The sequence below is a fragment of the Rosa chinensis genome, chromosome 2 (genome assembly GCF_002994745.2).
Source record: "Rosa chinensis cultivar Old Blush chromosome 2, RchiOBHm-V2, whole genome shotgun sequence".
NCBI lineage: Eukaryota > Viridiplantae > Streptophyta > Magnoliopsida > Rosales > Rosaceae > Rosa > Rosa chinensis.
In genome coordinates, this window is record NC_037089.1 from 25911580 (window position 1) to 25930398 (window position 18819).

At 40.6% G+C, this 18819-nt stretch overlaps 1 protein-coding gene and 1 long non-coding RNA gene across 3 annotated transcripts; both read left to right on the forward strand.

Moving 5' to 3' along the window:
• Nucleotides 1-3203, forward strand: LOC121051484. Of its 2 annotated transcripts, XR_005805847.1 has the most exons (4): nucleotides 1-564; nucleotides 1066-1141; nucleotides 2508-2625; nucleotides 2916-3203. It is a non-coding gene; the product is annotated as an uncharacterized LOC121051484 (long non-coding RNA). The 2 variants fall into 2 exon arrangements; XR_005805846.1 differs by lacking the exon at nucleotides 2916-3203 and having other exon boundaries at nucleotides 2508-2726.
• A 2253-nt stretch (nucleotides 3204-5456) lies between these two features.
• Nucleotides 5457-10283, forward strand: LOC121051478. The gene is made up of 4 exons (XM_040513870.1): nucleotides 5457-6684; nucleotides 9308-9362; nucleotides 9457-9510; nucleotides 9636-10283. Exons 1-4 carry the CDS (start codon nucleotides 5493-5495, stop codon nucleotides 9733-9735), a joined length of 1401 nt encoding a protein of 466 aa, XP_040369804.1. The 5' UTR covers nucleotides 5457-5492; the 3' UTR covers nucleotides 9736-10283.
• The last annotated feature ends 8536 nt before the right edge of the window (nucleotides 10284-18819 follow it).

Genomic DNA, 18819 nt, shown 5'->3' on the forward strand with positions numbered 1-18819 from the left:
TCAGCCGACTTTTCTCTCTCTCTCTCTCCCCCGAACCCGAGCTGAAAACAGAGCAAATTTGCTCCGATCGATTTCTCCATCCTCAGGCCACCTAAAGACGTCGGACCACCTCCATTAGCTTCGCCTCAACCTTGCGCAGCTGCTGGTTGCAACCTTGCGCCGCGGAACGTCCGGTATCGGCGGCGGGAATACGTTTTCTATTTCCGGCCGAGTTGAGTTCGAACCGAGATTTCTCCTATCTCCGGCCACAAAAACTCGAGTTCTTTGGCTTGTTGAACTCCCCTTGAGTTTCTGATCAAGATTACAAAAGACCCGAACCGAAGGTGAATGTTTTCACGCTCGTCGGAGCTCTCATCGGATTCTGCAAAAATTCCGGCCAAACCGGACTGTTTTAGGTAATTTCGACCACTTCCACTCATTTTCTGACTTCGTGCTAGTTATGAAAGTTGCTCAAAATGATGAAACGAAGAGGAAAAGCTCGGCCCCGACACCATAGGCGGTGGTCGGCGGCGGATCTGTCCCAAACTCCGGCGACCTTTTCCGGCCACTTTCGGGGGTCCCAAGGTCAGTTTCTGCCCATTTTTATGTTCTACATGTTTATACGATCATTACGATATATAGCATGTGAATTTTGGAGATCGTATGATTTAGTTATGAATTTTTACATTTCGATTGATTTCGATCGTTCGGTTTATGATCCGTGAGGATCAGGCCGTCCGATCGACTTATAGTTTTGCTATGATGATCGTATGATTGTCCCGATGACTTTGTGTGGTCACGGGCGAAGATCCGACCGTTGGATCTTCGTATAATTGTGAAATAGTGATTTGGAAGGCGATTCGTGAGAATCTGACCGTCGGATTTTCATATAAATTTGTGGAGATGTTAGTAAAGGCGATTCAGGAAGATCTGATCGTTGGATTTTCGTGATAATTTAGGAGGATGATCCTAAGGGCAATCTGTGAGGATTCGACCGTTGGATCATCGATTAATTTCGATCCGACCATTAGATCATCGTTTATTTTGTTATGAGTTGTTGGCTAATTTCAAGTCACATTTGATTAGGTGTTTGACGGTTTGATTTGGCGGACGATTTGTGATTCATATTTCGAGCTGTTAAGAAGACGCAGCGGGATTTGAGGTGAGTAAATCTCACATGGTTCATTTACGAACGGAATTTCTTTAATTACATATAGTTGGTATTAGTAGTCTTTCCTGAGTGGATGATTTCGTATATATATATATATATATATATATATATATATATATTTACGTAATTATGTATTGATTGGTGTGACATTGAGGGGTGAAATTGTGATATCATGATTTAATCAGGTTATTAATATTTGATAAGGTTGATAGTTGTGATTAGGTGCCAAAGTGGCGATAGTTGTGATTAGGTGCCAAAGTGGTGATACTTGCGATTAGGTGCCAAAGTGGCGATACTTGTGATTAGGTGCCAAAGTGGCGATACTTGCGATTAGGTGCCAAAGTGGCGAGAGTTGTGATTTGGTGATTGTGGAAATGTGTATGAGTACATTGTGCGGCTTGGGGGATAACCTTGTGTTATCGCACTCTTGGGTACATGTTACTGAGGCAAGTACTATCGTAAGGCTGAACCTCAGCCAAGGTGACACATTACGATTCAGTTAGAGCTCTAGTCTGTCTGCCATTGTACTGCTTGGGGGATAACCTCGTGTTATCATGCTCTTGAGTACATTGTACTGCTTGGGGGGTAACTTTATGTTATCGTACTCTTGATTACATGTTTGCAAAAGTATGTTTCGTGTGAGTTGTTGGTTAGTTAATTTATTTCCTTTTCATTTCTATTGTTTGATTTCTTTATCTATTCTCTTTATGATTCCTTTTGTTTGATTTAATGTAATCTCCTGAACTAAACTTTATGCAGGGATTACTATGATTTTAATTGTTTGTTTTAATGTAATCTCCTGAACTAAATTTCTAAGCAGGGATTACTATGATTTTGTTTAATTATTGTTGTGAGTACAGTGGTGTTGTGGGATTTGAAGTAACGTGAAATGAGTTGTGATGCCCTAAGGTTGGTAGTTGGTTTATATTGTGAGACATTGGGCATGATGTCGTGGTTGTGTCGTTGAGGCAAAGGAATGGTGATAAGATAGATTGTGGGGACATAAAATGTTTAAAATATTGGGAGTTATTTGTATAGTTGGAGATTGTGGGAAGTGTGATAAAATGAATTGAGAGACAGAGCATATGGATTTTAGTTAGTTTGAAATTATTGAGCAGGAGAAAGATTTATTTGAACTCGATGTTTTTGTTGTGATGATTGCTTATTGATTTTGTTAGACTGAGATAGTGAAAGCATGTTTTCGTGGAATTAAATGTTAACGCTTTAATTGTCTCACGAATTGAGGAATTATAAGCATGAGTGACGTGAGTCACTTTAAATTGAGTTTACTCATACGGGCTGAAAAGCTTACCGGGTTTGTTTTGTTTATTCCCGGTGCACTATTTCCATGGTGTAGGGGTTTTTTTGTGCAGGTTAGATTATTGATTAATCGTCGTCGAAGCTGAGGTGGACTTTCCGTCACGTGGGTGTAGAAGGGCGCTTTTACTTGTAGTCTTCCGCTGTGTAGTGAGTTGGTGAGTGTGGTTATATGTTGAATTTACATTCAGTTTAATTTGTAAGCTCAGCTGTTTAGTTACTTATTTTAAATGAAAAATTTTCTATGTGTTTTCTTGTGTGTTTTCGCGTTTCGGATTTGAATTATTGTTGTTACGTCCCGAACCTAGAATTTACGATTTACTTTCGTGTTGGACGGTAATTGTTAAATATTTTCAATTTTGAACCTTTATGGATATTTTAGTGGCCCTAAAAGTTGACTTTTTATTCGGGTCAAAATTTGAGAAAATGTTCTTCATGAAAGTTGTAGGGGACGTTGAACCGAGCGCGTGCATATGTGGTTCGTAAAAATCGGACTTCGTATGCAAGAGTTATGGCTGAAATAGTAAAGTTACTGTTCATAGTAACTTTTTAATAAAAATGGAAAGTTACCCCGATCTCTCTTCTCCGGTTCGCCCCATTCCCTTCCTCCTCCGATTGCCGGCGATTCCGGCCACCACAGGGCGTGCCACCGGTCACCAGAGGAGCGCCTCCTCCCTCCGAGCACCCCAGCAGCCTTGGTTTTCCACGATTTGGCCGGAAAACCACGGATCGAAGTCAAAACCACTCCGGCTGCAGTTTGAGGATTTTGACGATTTCCGGCGATTCCGGCCACCTCCGGTCCCCATCTTTCTGTAGAAGGTTTGGTTTTCATCACTGATTATTTCCCCTATGGTCTTGTAACACGATTTGAAGTGTAGAGGCCGGATCGAATTAGGGTTCTTGAATTTTCTGGGTTTGTGTTCTTGGATCGATTTCGACTGTTTGTAGTTGTTATTTGTAAATGTTGTAGTTATGAAGTGGAATCAGTGTGTTGAGTAGGTGTTGTACCTGAAATTTGGTGGCCGGAGGTGGAGGTTGGCCACCGGCACGTGAAACCCACGCACCGCCACTGTAGGTGGCGCGTGAGACAGGGTTTTGGCCGGGAATTTTGACTGTTGAACATGTATTGGATCAATTTTACACATAGTTAATTATTCGAAGCTTGGAAATCGATTTGGAAGTGATTTGAATATAAATTTTGATGGTTGATCAAGAAAAATTGGTGAAATTATTAAACGAATTATGAGGAATCCATCCATCGGATTTCCTCGGTTTGGCCTTTGAGCCTATATATTTAGGAGATAATATTATTGAAGAAGATTGGGAGAATTTGGGCAATTAAAGTTGATATTAGGGTTGATTTTAATTAATCCAATTTAATTTTCCAACCCGAAATTAAAGTTACGAACGTTCTATTGTACAGGACGTGAGGAGGATTTCCTCGAGGAGGGTTTGGATCGACGGCAAGCTTAGCCGTACTTTGTGAGTGGACGTTTGTTTTAAATAAGTGATGCATGCTTTTATTTATTAAAGCTTGATTTATTTTATTAATGTATTTTTCCGAGCATTTAAAGATAATTGTGATTTATCTTATGGAATTACTTCTAAATATTATTTCCATGAAGTGATTATGATTTATATCGGTTGAGAATTTGGTTATAAAGTTATTATGCTCGGATTTGAATTTATATTTGAGACTTTATTTATAAATGGAGTTTGTTTGAAATAAATCTCTATGATTATTTATTGATTATGATTTTGGCATTGGGAATGCCTCGTTGTTGATTTATTTATTTCTTTAGCGTGTGGGACACGCTGTTAATTTATACGGCTTTTTACGAAAATCAGAGTACGGTTGGGAATCGTACCCGTATTTTCTTGATACGTGGGACATGGGGAAGCTTTATTGATTTATCGGTTTTTAACCACCATACCCAGGGTCGTTATATATATATATATATATATATATATTATATTACTGGCTAGCCTATTAGTACTCCTCCCTACTTACTATGTGTTCGTAGGTGAGTAGAGGAGAGCATGGGATGCTCAAGAGTGTGGGACACTCCGACCCGAGCCAATAAGGCTCCATTCTTTCGTATGGTGAACGTCCTTCCCCATCTTTTATTATGATTTGACTAGCGGGGCTAGTCTGGTTTATTTTATCCAGCGGGGCTGGAATGTTTTGCACGAGTTGTGAACTTAAAGAAACACGTTTTATAAACGTTGCATGCATCGAGACTTTATATTATAAATTGTGGGAAAGTATAAATTTATCTTCATTTATACTTATTTATTTTGTCCACTCACTCTAACGTTTTTATGTACTTTCCCCCTGGGCCCTTTGGTTTAAATTGCCCAGATCACAGTGCTGCGGACCGGCATAGGAGCGGAGGCTAGGACCACCTTTGTCATCCATTCTCAGTAGGTTATTGATTAACCTACTTATTGTATGATATTCCGAGTCTGTTCCTTAGATTGCTCTGAATACTTATTGAGAGTGGATTTATACATTTGTATATTTATGTGTGTAAGAGAGTGGTTTATTTTGGGAGGATGTTGAACGAGTGAGTTGTTGGGTTGTAATTGTTTAAGATGTTTTGGTTGTGAAGTTCGATGTTTTTATTTGGAGAATTTTTGGATTGTTGCTAGGAAGCAGGGCGGCTTCAAGCGTAGAACTTAAATTATATTGAGGAGTGTTTTCAGCAGGTTTAGGGTTGCCCATTTTTAGGGGAGGTTCTGTCGAATTTTCTCTAAAAGTGGGTCCCGCAGGTCCACCTAGGAGTTAGGAGGGTAATTCCGGGGTGGGTCCTGACAGTTGGTATCAGAGTATTAGGTTTCCCGTTTCCTGTCATCTATACTACTTTATACAATTGAGGACATCTAGTATCGTCCGAGTGATGGCCCGACCGCGGCGGATCCCCATCGTATGCTCTTCGATACTAGTGTGCTCTTCAAGTGTATAAGGTAGTTGTCCTAGTATCTTCGTTGTGAGTCATCTAATTCTCTCTTAATCTCAGGTGCTATGCCTCCTAGACGCCGGACTTGTGGGGAAACCCCTCCCATTCCAGGAGATGAGCATACTCTTGGAGGAATAGCGGAAGCGTTGGGACGTATTGTGCAGCAGTTGACTGCAGCGCTTCCAGGCTCCCGAACTGACTTTACTATGGAGCGAGCGAAGAGGCATGGAGCTTATAGCTTCTCTCATGCTCCTGAGGCTATGGATGCCCAGAATTGGTTGAATAAAATGGAGAGAGTTTTCACTCAAATCCATTGCCCAGAGGATCGAAAAGTGGGCTTAGCGGTGGATTTTCTGGATGGTGTGGCTTTTGATTGGTGGTCTTATATGAGCAGGGATTTAGAGATTGATGGCCCAATCACTTGGGAACAGTTCAAAGAGCACTTTAGTGAGAGATATTTTGGCACAGCCATTCGGGATAGGATGAAATATGAGTTCATGCATCTACAAAAAGGGGACATGACCGTAACAGAGTTTGAGCAGCGGTTCACCCAGCTAGCCCAGTTTGTGCCTGATATGGTTAGCACTGAGAGGGAGCGGATTTATAGGTTTGTGGATGCTTTGGGGGGTAAGTATTCTGATCAGCTGACAGGAGTGCCATTTAATGATTATGCTGAGGTCGTTAATGCTGCTTTACGACTTGAGACTAGGTATATGTCTGGTACCCGACCTCGGGATTTGGGTGGCCCCAGTCAGGGCCCACCCAAGAAGGCTGCTTCTACTTCTGGGTCAGGATCTTCAGCAGGCAGCGGACAGAGCAGTGGGTCTGGTGCTGGATCTCGTTATAGACGCGGGGGACGTGACAGGAGATTTCCTAGGGGGCAGTTTAGTGGACGCCCGTTTGGGCAGAGCAGAGTTGGTTTTGGTGGTCAGCACAGGGCTCCAGCTAGGCAGCCAGCCCCGTTTGGGCAATATCAGTCAGTCGGATGCTTTGAGTGTGGACAGCAGGGCCACTTTAGGAGGGATTGCCCTCTATTGACTCAGAGAGCTGCATTTACTCCTTATCAGACCGCGGGTCAGTCTTCTGCCGGTACATCTACTAGTGGTACCGTGGCTGCTACTAGCGGTACCCATATCAGTTCAGCAGCCCGTGGCAGCCCGCAGCGGGGTAGGGGTCAGAGAGGACGTCCTACCACTCAGGCTAGGTTGCATGCCATGACGCAGCAGGAGGGCCACGACTCACCAGATGTTATCATTGGTACGTTGTCTATTTTTGGTCATCCTGCTTATACTTTAATTGATCCTGGTGCTTCGCATTCTTTTATGTCGAGTAGATTTGCATGTTTTGCGAATGTACCATCATCGCTCCTTATGGGTGAATGGAATGTGTTATTACCTGCTGGAGCATCACTTAAGATAGAATGGGTTTTTAGAGGTTGTGATGTTTTGATTGAGGGTGTTAATTTGGAGGTTGATTTAATTCCATTAGACCTTGTTGAATTTGATGTAATCTTGGGGATGGAGTTTTTGGCAACTCATCGGGCCAATATTGATTGCTTTCGTAAGATTGTGGTTTTTCAAAGTCCAGGGAAGCCAATGATTACCTTTCAGGGAGAACGTAATGTTCTAGCTTCCTGTATGATTTCCGCTTTGACCGCGGAGAGGTTGTTGAATAAGGGTAGTCAGGCTTATTTGGCACATGTAGTGGACACTAGCAGGGAAGAGTTGAGTATTAGAGAGATACCAGTGGTTAGGAAATTCCCAGATGTATTTCCTGATGAATTACCTGGTTTACCTCCTGCTAGGGAGATAGATTTCACTATTGATTTGCTTCCTGGCACCACACCCATATCCTTAGCACCATACAGAATGGCCCCAGCTGAATTAAGAGAGTTGAAGATTCAGTTGCAAGAACTAGTGGATAAGGGGTTCATCCAATCTAGTGTGTCTCCTTGGGGTGCCCCGGTTTTATTTGTTAAGAAGAAGGATGGTTCTTTACGGTTGTGCATTGATTATCGAAAGTTGAATAGGGTTACTGTGAAGAATAAATACCCTTTGCCTCGTATTGACGACCTCTTTGATCAGTTGAGGGGAGCCAAGGTCTTTTCCAAAATCGATTTGAGGTCTGGTTACCATCAGTTGAGGATAAGGGAGTCTGATGTATCCAAGACTGCATTTCGATCACGTTATGGGCACTATGAATTCAGAGTGATGCCATTTGGGTTGACTAATGCTCCTGCAGCTTTTATGGACCTCATGAATAGAGTGTTCCGTCCTTACCTTGATCATTTTGTGATAGTGTTCATTGATGATATCTTGGTGTATTCCAAGGACAATAGTCAACATGCCAAGCATCTAAGAATTGTATTGCGGACTTTGAGGGAGGCCCAGTTATTTGCAAAGTTCAATAAATGTGAATTTTGGCTGAATAGTATTGGATTCTTGGGTCATGTTGTATCTGCAGAAGGTATTAGTGTGGACCCTCAGAAGGTAGTAGCAGTGCTAAATTGGGAAAGACCTACCACAGTGACAGAGATACGCAGTTTCTTGGGCTTGGCAGGTTATTACCGAAGATTCGTGCAAGATTTCTCAAAGATTGCAACTCCTCTTACTAGGTTGACTAAGAAGGGTGTGAAGTTTGTTTGGTCAGAAGAGTGTGAACAAAGTTTTCAAGAACTCAAGGGGCGTTTAACTAGTGCACCGGTCCTAACTTTACCTGATGATTAGGCCTGGCATCTGAGCCCGTGACCCGTAAACCCACCCGAAACCCGCACGGTAAAAGCCCGCACGAACCCGTCCATTTATTAAATTCGTGTTAAAAAACCCGCACGCAAAAAGCCCGCAAATAAACGGGCCTTGCGTGCTAAACCCACTGGAACCCGTGGAACCCGTTTACTTCCAAACAAACCTACTTCGAGTTTCGACCTTTCCGTCATTCACCAAAACGCAACTCTCTCTCTGGAACTCAACCCACTCTGAGCACAGCAACCTCCCATTCACTTCCGTCACCCAAATCCCAACTCTCTCTCTCTCTCTCTCTCTATATCTCTCATCTCTCTCTGCGCGCCCAATTTGTCAAGGTATTGCATGGATCTGTCTTTTGCTTTGGGTTTTCTTTGATTCCTTGCAGTCTTTGTATCTGTGTAAATAGTGATCTGGGTTTGCTTCAATTTCTAGATTTGGTAATATGAACAGACTGAAACTTTCTGATCGTTTTTTGGTTCTGGGTTTTTGGTGGGTTTTTGTTCTTGGAGTCGGATTTTGATAGTAGTTTTGGTTCTGGGTTCTTGGTGGGTTTTTTTGTTCTGGGTTCTTGGAGTCGTTTTTTGGTTCTGGGTTCTTGGTGGGTTTTTGTTCTGGTAGTAGTTTTGATTCTGGACATGGAGATATGGCTGTGAGTACGATATATATGTATAGATATCTCGGAGTGGATGATCTGAAATCTGAACTGATAGCTATCTCTTTGTGGTGGCATGATATAAATATCCGATCAAAATCAAAATCTAATATAAAACTGAGCAGGTCGATTGTCGACAGGGAGGACATACTCCATATCTAATATAATAACCAATAAAATCTACCTCTTTAATTCCCCAATGGAGCTAGTTATGGAGTACGCGACCAATTTTTGAAGTAGCTAGCTTGGCCAGTAGGTGTGTTTTGTTGATGATCAGTGAAGAAATACTGGGTTATATCCTTTCGGTTAATAAATTTGATGTTTATATCTTCTTGAATAAATTTCTGCTTTTCTGCCACTTATAAGTTATAACTGCTGTTTTTAGAGAAATATAAAGGCAGAAGCTTCAAGTCTTAAAGTCTTAATAATATGTTGCTTCATGTGGCTTGTTTTGATAATCCAACTCAAATTTACTTCTGTGCAGCTATGGAGATGAGCAAACACCTGTCACAGACCTACAACAACTACGATATTTTCAGGTTATCATCTTCTATTGGGGGTGTTATGATGTACTTGTGTGATTTTACATGGAGATTAATATTTTCAGACCCTAACATATTTTTGCGTTATCAGCCTACATATGTATGTGTTGATGGTGATGGGACAGTTCCAGCAGAATCAGCCAAGGTTCGTTTACTCTCTTGAACATAATGTTAACTAGTCTTCCACTTCACATTTCTTTCAATAATTGGCAGAAGTTTGCAATAGAACTGGCAATCTTTATAAGCCGTCTCTTTTTCATCAAATTCCAGGCTGATGGGCTCCGTGCAGAAGCCAGGGTTGGAGTTCCTGGTGAGCATCGGGGAATCCTTTGTGAGCATCATGTATTCCGGATACTCAAGCACTGGTTGAAAGCAGACCATGAACCTTACTACAACCCTCTAAACGATTATGTGGTTCTACCCACTGCGTTTGAAATGGAGAAGCACAAAGAGAAAGGACTCGAAGTAACATCTCTTAAAGAGGAGTGGGAAATCATAGCAGACGATCAAGACGATAATTACAAGAATATAACTGGTGATGGAAACCCTATGGTGAGCTCCATATCTTTTTCTCAAGAGGGAGCAGAGGCTCGTGCAACTGTCACTGTTTACCCTGAGAATGAGGGCAAACAACATGTGGAGCTCAATGCTCTAAGTGTGTCGGTTGATGCCTGAAAAAAGTCACGGCATCATATTGAAAACTCGTATGTGTATAGTCATTCATGATCATCTTGAACACTCCACTGTATATAGTCATTCATGTGGTTTACTAGCTTTGTACATAGAATCTTGTTTCAAACTATCGTATTCCTTCGCCAACTTAAAGATTGGAAATGCAAGTGCCTTTGTATGTATATATGACGAGATAAGGTCAATGGTAAATTGGTAATCGTATATGGAGATGGATCGCTTCAGTAATGTCTTGCACTAGCCCCTTATTTCGGGATGGATGGATTGTTTCAGTTGTGCACTGAATATATTTCTCTAACAGTTGATCAAAAAATGAATCAAAAATTACATAAATCTTAACAGTTGATCAAAAAATGAATCAAAAATTACATAAATCTTAACGGATTTTTTTTTTTAAAAATTTAAATTTTTTTTAAATAAAAAAAATTTAATTTAAAAAAAAAAAAAAATTTGTTAATGGGTTCTTAACGGGTTCCAATGGAAAACCCGCAAACCCGTCGGGTTAAACCCGTGAAACCCGTTAACTTAACGGGTTTTTACCGGGTCGGCCCGTTAAAAACCCGGCCCGTTAAAAATCCGACCCGTACCCGCACTATACCCGCCCGTTGCCAGGCCTACTGATGATAGTGGGGAGTATGTGGTATACAGTGACGCCTCGAGGCAAGGCTTGGGTTGTGTTCTGATGCAACATGGAAATGTGATTGCCTACGCCTCTAGACAATTGAAGCCGCATGAGTTGAATTATCCGACACATGACCTTGAATTAGCTGCGGTAGTACTTGCACTTAAACTTTGGAGGCACTATTTATACGGAGCTCGGTGTCAAATCTTTACGGATCATAAGAGTCTTCAATATTTGCTCACCCAAAAAGAGATAAATTTGAGGCAAAGAAGATGGTTGGAGTTGATTAAGGATTATGATTGCACGATTGAGTATCATCCAGGAAGGGCTAATGTGGTAGCTGACGCTCTTAGTAGGAAGACATATCCTTCCCTGTTGCCCTCCCCTTCCTTGTCGCATATGAGAACAGTTCGGGTTCCACTTCTTTATGAATTGCGAGCTACAGGAGTTAGTTTGGAAGGGACTGATGAATTTGCAGCCTTAATAGCCAGCTTCCATGTGAGGCCAATCCTTATTGACAAAGTACGAGAGGCACAGCTGCATGATGAAGCTCTACAAGAAGTAAGAGAGGCAGTAGAGAATGGAGCTAGAGAAGATTTCATTGTTAGAGGGGATGGAGCTTTGATGTTTGGGAATAGAATTTGTGTACCCAAACAAGATGATCTTAAACAGGAGATACTAGAGGAGGCTCATAGTTCTCCTTATGCCATGCATCCTGGTGGAACCAAAATGTACCGAACTCTCAAGGAATACTACTGGTGGTCTAATATGAAGAGGGAAATTGCAGATTATGTAAGAAGATGCCTAGTGTGTCAACAAGTGAAGGCAGAAAGACAAAAGCCCTCAGGTTTATTACAACCATTACCTATACCAGAGTGGAAGTGGGAGCACATTACTATGGACTTTGTATCAGGACTACCACGTAGTCGTAATGGTCATGATAGCATTTGGGTAATTGTGGACCGACTTACTAAGTCCGCACATTTCCTACCTGTCAGCAAGACTTATAAAATGGATAAATATGCAGAGCTATACTTGAATGAGATAGTGAGACTTCATGGCACACCCGTTTCTATTACTTCTGATCATGATCCTCGCTTCACTTCAAAGTTTTGGAGTGAGCTGATGGAGGCTTTGGGCACTCAGTCTCAGTTTAGTACTGCATTTCATCCGCAAACAGATGGACAGACGGAAAGGACCATTCAGACACTGGAAGACATGTTGAGAGCTTGTGTTTTACAATTCAAAGGGAATTGGGATAATCATGTCGCATTGATAGAGTTTGCTTATAATAACAGTTATCACTCCAGCATTGGCATGGCTCCTTATGAAGCCCTTTATGGCAAACAGTGTCGTACCCCTTTATGTTGGAATGAGGCAGGAGAGAGGAAACTCATTGGTCCAGAATTGGTACGAGTTACGACTGAAAAGGTCAACTTAATCAAGGAGAAACTTAAAACGGCTCAGAGTAGACAGAAGAGTTATGCTGATAACAGAAGAAAAGATTTGGAGTTTCAAGTGGGTGACTGGGTATTCTTGAAGCTGTCTCCTTGGAAGGGTATTATAAGATTTGGGAAACGAGGGAAACTTAGCCCTCGATATATCGGGCCATATGAGATCACGGAGCGGATTGGTGCAGTTGCTTATCGTTTGGCACTACCTCCGAGACTATCTAGAGTACATGATGTCTTTCATGTCTCCATGCTTCGCAAGTACATTGCTGATTCTTCTCATGTTCTCCAAGAGCAACCTATCCGGTTGAGAGAAAATTTGACATATGAAGAACAACCGGTTCAAATACTTGATAGGAGGGAGCAGATACTCAGAAACAAAACAATACCCTTGGTCAAGGTGCTTTGGAGCAATCACATGGTGGAGGAAGCTACTTGGGAACCCGAGGAGCTAATGAGAAAGCAGTATCCTCACCTTTTTGGCTAGCAGGTATGTAATTTCGAGGTCGAAATTCTTTTAAGGGGGGAAGATTGTTACGTCCCGAACCTAGAATTTACGATTTACTTTCGTGTTGGACGGTAATTGTTAAATATTTTCAATTTTGAACCTTTATGGATATTTTAGTGGCCCTAAAAGTTGACTTTTTATTCGGGTCAAAATTTGAGAAAATGTTCTTCATGAAAGTTGTAGGGGACGTTGAACCGAGCGCGTGCATATGTGGTTCGTAAAAATCGGACTTCGTATGCAAGAGTTATGGCTGAAATAGTAAAGTTACTGTTCATAGTAACTTTTTAATAAAAATGGAAAGTTACCCGGGTAGGTTTCCATTTCCGGAAACCAACCCAGCTCTTTCTCTCTCCTCTCCCCCGATCTCTCTTCTCCGGTTCGCCCCATTCCCTTCCTCCTCCGATTGCCGGCGATTCCGGCCACCACAGGGCGTGCCACCGGTCACCAGAGGAGCGCCTCCTCCCTCCGAGCACCCCAGCAGCCTTGGTTTTCCACGATTTGGCGGGAAAACCACGGATCGAAGTCAAAACCACTCCGGCTGCAGTTTGAGGATTTTGAAGATTTCCGGCGATTCCGGCCACCTCCGGTCCCCATCTTTCTGTCGAAGGTTTGGTTTTCATCACTGATTATTTCCCCTATGGTCTTGTAACACGATTTGAAGTGTAGAGGCCGGATCGAATTAGGGTTCTTGAATTTTCTGGGTTTGTGTTCTTGGATCGATTTCGACTGTTTGTAGTTGTTATTTGTAAATGTTGTAGTTATGAAGTGGAATCAGTGTGTTGAGTAGGTGTTGTACCTGAAATTTGGTGGCCGGAGGTGGAGGTTGGCCACCGGCACGTGAAACCCACGCACCGCCACTGTAGGTGGCGCGTGAGACAGGGTTTTGGCCGGGAATTTTGACTGTTGAACATGTATTGGATCAATTTTACGCATAGTTAATTATTCGAAGCTTGGAAATCGATTTGGAAGTGATTTGAATATAAATTTTGATGGTTGATCAAGAAAAATTGGTGAAATTATTAAACGAATTATGAGGAATCCATCCATCGGATTTCCTCGGTTTGGCCTTTGAGCCTATATATTTAGGAGATAATATTATTGAAGAAGATTGGGAGAATTTGGGCAATTAAAGTTGATATTAGGGTTGATTTTAATTAATCCAATTTAATTTTCCAACCCGAAATTAAAGTTACGAACGTTCTATTGTACAGGACGTGAGGAGGATTTCCTCGAGGAGGGTTTGGATCGACGGCAAGCTTAGCCGTACTTTGTGAGTGGACGTTTGTTTTAAATAAGTGATGCATGCTTTTATTTATTAAAGCTTGATTTATTTTATTAATGTATTTTTCCGAGCATTTAAAGATAATTGTGATTTATCTTATGGAATTACTTCTAAATATTATTTCCATGAAGTGATTATGATTTATATCGGTTGAGAATTTGGTTATAAAGTTATTATGCTCGGATTTGAATTTATATTTGAGACTTTATTTATAAATGGAGTTTGTTTGAAATAAATCTCTATGATTATTTATTGATTATGATTTTGGCATTGGGAATGCCTCGTTGTTGATTTATTTATTTCTTTAGCGTGTGGGACACGCTGTTAATTTATACGGCTTTTTACGAAAATCAGAGTACGGTTGGGAATCGTACCCGTATTTTCTTGATACGTGGGACATGGGGAAGCTTTATTGATTTATCGGTTTTTAACCACCATACCCAGGGTCGTTATATATATATATATATATATATATTATATTACTGGCTAGCCTATTAGTACTCCTCCCTACTTACTATGTGTTCGTAGGTGAGTAGAGGAGAGCATGGGATGCTCAAGAGTGTGGGACACTCCGACCCGAGCCAATAAGGCTCCATTCTTTCGTATGGTGAACGTCCTTCCCCATCTTTTATTATGATTTGACTAGCGGGGCTAGTCTGGTTTATTTTATCCAGCGGGGCTGGAATGTTTTGCACGAGTTGTGAACTTAAAGAAACACGTTTTATAAACGTTGCATGCATCGAGACTTTATATTATAAATTGTGGGAAAGTATAAATTTATCTTCATTTATACTTATTTATTTTGTCCACTCACTCTAACGTTTTTATGTACTTTCCCCCTGGGCCCTTTGGTTTAAATTGCCCAGATCACAGTGCTGCGGACCGGCATAGGAGCGGAGGCTAGTACCACCTTTGTCATCCATTCTCAGTAGGTTATTGATTAACCTACTTATTGTATGATATTCCGAGTCTGTTCCTTAGATTGCTCTGAATACTTATTGAGAGTGGATTTATACATTTGTATATTTATGTGTGTAAGAGAGTGGTTTATTTTGGGAGGATGTTGAACGAGTGAGTTGTTGGGTTGTAATTGTTTAAGATGTTTTGGTTGTGAAGTTCGATGTTTTTATTTGGAGAATTTTTGGATTGTTGCTAGGAAGCAGGGCGGCTTCAAGCGTAGAACTTAAATTATATTGAGGAGTGTTTTCAGCAGGTTTAGGGTTGCCCATTTTTAGGGGAGGTTCTGTCGAATTTTCTCTAAAAGTGGGTCCCGCAGGTCCACCTAGGAGTTAGGAGGGTAATTCCGGGGTGGGTCCTGACAATTGTATTCAAAATCCGGGGCGTGACAGCAGCCTTCTAATCAACGTCAGTATTGTTTACCATCTGCATCACAAGTTGCTGCTATTATAGTAGGAGGGGGTGACATCAATCCGAATGGAAGATATTTAATTGTCCAAACAATTAGTGGAAGACTCTGGAAGGTTAAAGACTCGGTCGGATATTATGACCCCATGCAGTATCCTTTGTTATTACCTTATGGAACATATGGGTGGGATATTAATAGTCATGACGAGAATGGAAGACCTATGTCATGTTGCCACTATTATGCATATATGTTACAGGTTAGTACATTTTTTTTTCAACTTTAGTTCCTATTGCATTAAATGAAAAAAAAAATCATACTTAAACACCTGCTAAATAAACAAATAAAATGATTGTGCAGATGCGCCCAGGTGATGAAAATCCTCTACTTCGAGGCGGACGGCTCTTACAACAGTATGTTGTAGATAATTACGTGAAAATTGAATCACAAAAACTCAGATGGCTTTGCAGTAACCAAGATACAATTCGGAAAGAATTTTATCAAGGACTTCAAGACTCTTTTATTGCAGGGGAAAACAATGCTGGTAAGAATTAATATTTTACTTTCACCTATATATCAGATATATAAGTCTTTCAATTGTACAATTGTAGAAATATTTAATATAGATTCACATTTTCTTAGGTAACGTCGATCATAGGACAATTCTACCATCATCATTTGTTGGAAGTCCATGTGATATGTACCAACAGTACCAAGATGCGATGGCTTTGGTTCAAAGTATGGCAGACCAGATTTGTTTATCACTATGATGTGTAACCGAATTGGGAAGAAATTAAAAGTGAGCTACTCCCTGGACAAACATCACAAGATCGTCCAGATTTAGAAGTCAGGGTATTTCGTTCAAAACTTGAGCAACTAAAAGAAGACATAATCACCAAAGGGATATTGGGAAGAGTTATTGCTCATGCTTTCGTCGTTGAATTTCAGAAACGGGGCCTACCACATGTACACATGATGGTCATGTTGGATGAAAATGATAAGCTTAATAACCATGAAGATTATGACCGCATTGTTAGAGCAGAAATACAAGATAAAGATTAAGAGCCTCAACTTTATGATCTGGTGTTGAAACATATGATTCACGGTCCATGTGGAACCTTAAACCAACAGTCTTCATGTATGAAAAATGGGAGATGCAATAAAAGTTATCCAAAATCATTTACAAATTTCACGGTGCAAGGAAACGATGCATATCCTATATATCGAAGACGAGCAAGTCGCTTACCAGTCCCTCTACGTAGATCTGGAGACACAATGGTGGATAATAGTTGGGTTGTTCCTTATAACCCGTGGTACGGTATGATTGTCACATCAATGTTGAAACATGTGGGAGCATAAAGAGTGTCAAATACTTATATAAGTATGTCTACAAAGGTCCTGATAGAGTTGCAGTTGAAGTGCAATCTGACCCGAAGTTTGATAAAATAAGACAATTTGTTAATGCAAGGTGGGTTTGTGCACCAGAGGCTTTATGGAGGATATTTAAATTTGTAATGAACAGAATATATCCAGCAGTCAACAGATTACAAATACATCTTCCAAATATGCAACAAATCAGATTCGATGCAAATGAGACTATAGAAGACATTCTAGCAGATAAGCATGCACAGAAGTCTATGCTTACTGAATATTTCACCATGAACCATATGGATCTAGAAGAAAGACGATATCTGTATATAGAATTCCCTCAATACTATAGGTGGGATAGTAAGCACAAAACTTGGGTGAAAATAAGGAACAACTACAAGGTAATTGGAGAATATATAGTGTTTCACCCTCCGAAGGTGAGAAATTTTACCTACGTGTCATTCTCAATCATATAAGAGGATCGAGATTATTTCCTGATTTGCTTACTATTAATGGAGTTCTGCAACCAACTTTTAAGGAAGCGGCAGAGAAACGAGGTTTGCTGGAAGATGATAATAGCATCCGACAATGTATGTTAGAGGCCTCTTCAATTAGACTGCCATCAGCTTTGAGAAGATTATTCGTCACAATTTTGGTGTATAGTCAACCAACTGGTGTTCGAAGATTGTGGGATGAATTTTATCTTTTTATGATTGAAGATTATTCTTCTTTAAGTGATATTGTCGATAATTCTATCAGAAACAGGCTACTTCGAGATCTAAACAGAATGCTAGAACAATTTAATAAAGGCACTGGAGAATTTGATCTGCCTGAAATGACAAGTGAGCCATAAGATAGTCTAGGAATACCGAGATGTATTGAAGATGAAATTTCTGTAAATATCCCGCAAGAAGATATTGATGCAATTGACCACCTTAACAACGACCAAATGATTGCATTCAACACCATAATGGCCGCAGTTGAGGGAAGAGGAAGTGAAAGTGCCTTATTTTTTATCGATGGTCCTGGAGGTACTGGGAAGACGTACTTATATCGTGCATTACTAGCAAACTTGAGAAGAATGAATCATATAGTCTTAGCCACAGCATCATCTGGAATTGCTGCAAATTTATTGCCCAGTGGGAGGACAGCTCACTCTAGATTCAAGATTCCACTCAATGTTGATGCATCATCCATGTGTTTCATAAATAAACAGTCTACTCTAGCATGACTGATACAAGATTCCACTGCAATTATTTGGGATGAGGCACCTATGACACATCGACATGTGTTTGAAGCACTTGATCGAACATTTCGAGACATAATGGATGTCGAATTACCGTTTGGTGGAAAGATAATGATTTTTGGGGGAGATTTTCGTCAAGTTCTCCTTGTTATTCCTAAAGGAACGAGGTCTGAACTCATTCAAGCCTCCATTGTGAAAGCAACATTTTGGACACAAACAAAGATATTGAGATTGAGATAGAATATGAGATCCATAAATGATCACCAATTTGCAAAATTTCTACTTCGTGTTGGCGATGGGAGTGAACAAGTCATTAACGACGAAATGATGAGATTACCAGAATGCATGGTGGTTCCATAGGAAAGTGACCAATCTATCAATCAAATTATTGATGAAGTTTTTCCCAATTTGGGTGATCATGTAAATGATGCAAGATACATGGTGGACAGAGCATTGATTACTCTTATAAACGATGATGTGGACGTGTTGAATGAAAAGATAATCAACATGTTTCCAGGTGAAGAAATTACATTGTACTCATTTGACTTTGTTGAAGATGACATGAGAAATTTGTACCAACCAGAGTTTTTGAATTCAATAACCACAGGTGGGCTGCCACCCCACAAGTTAACTTTGAAAGTAGGTACTCCAATCATGCTTTTAAGGAATACTGACCCTAAATTAGGATTGTGTAACTGTACTAGATTGTGTGTCATGGTTCGTACCAAAATCTGATTGATGTTGAGATACTAATAGGACAGTTTGCTGGGACTAGAGTTTTTCTACCTAGAATTCCTTTGAAAAGTGCAGAAAATGCTGGGCTACCATTTCAACTAACAAGAAAGCAATTTCCAGTCAAACTGAGCTTCTCTTTGACCATAAACAAATCTCAAGGTCAGACTATCCCACATGTAGGTGTTTACC

What these genes read in the sequence shown, in the direction of transcription:
- LOC121051478 (XM_040513870.1), top strand. Translation starts at nt 5,493, where the DNA reads ATGCCTCCTAGACGCCGGACTTGTGGGGAAACCCCTCCCATTCCAGGA. An exon ending in CTCACCAGATGTTATCATTG is followed by an intron (nt 6,685 to 9,307) that starts GTACGTTGTCTA and finishes ACTTCTGTGCAG; the next exon opens with CTATGGAGATGAGCAAACAC. An exon ending in TTCCAGCAGAATCAGCCAAG is followed by an intron (nt 9,511 to 9,635) that starts GTTCGTTTACTC and finishes ATCAAATTCCAG; the next exon opens with GCTGATGGGCTCCGTGCAGA.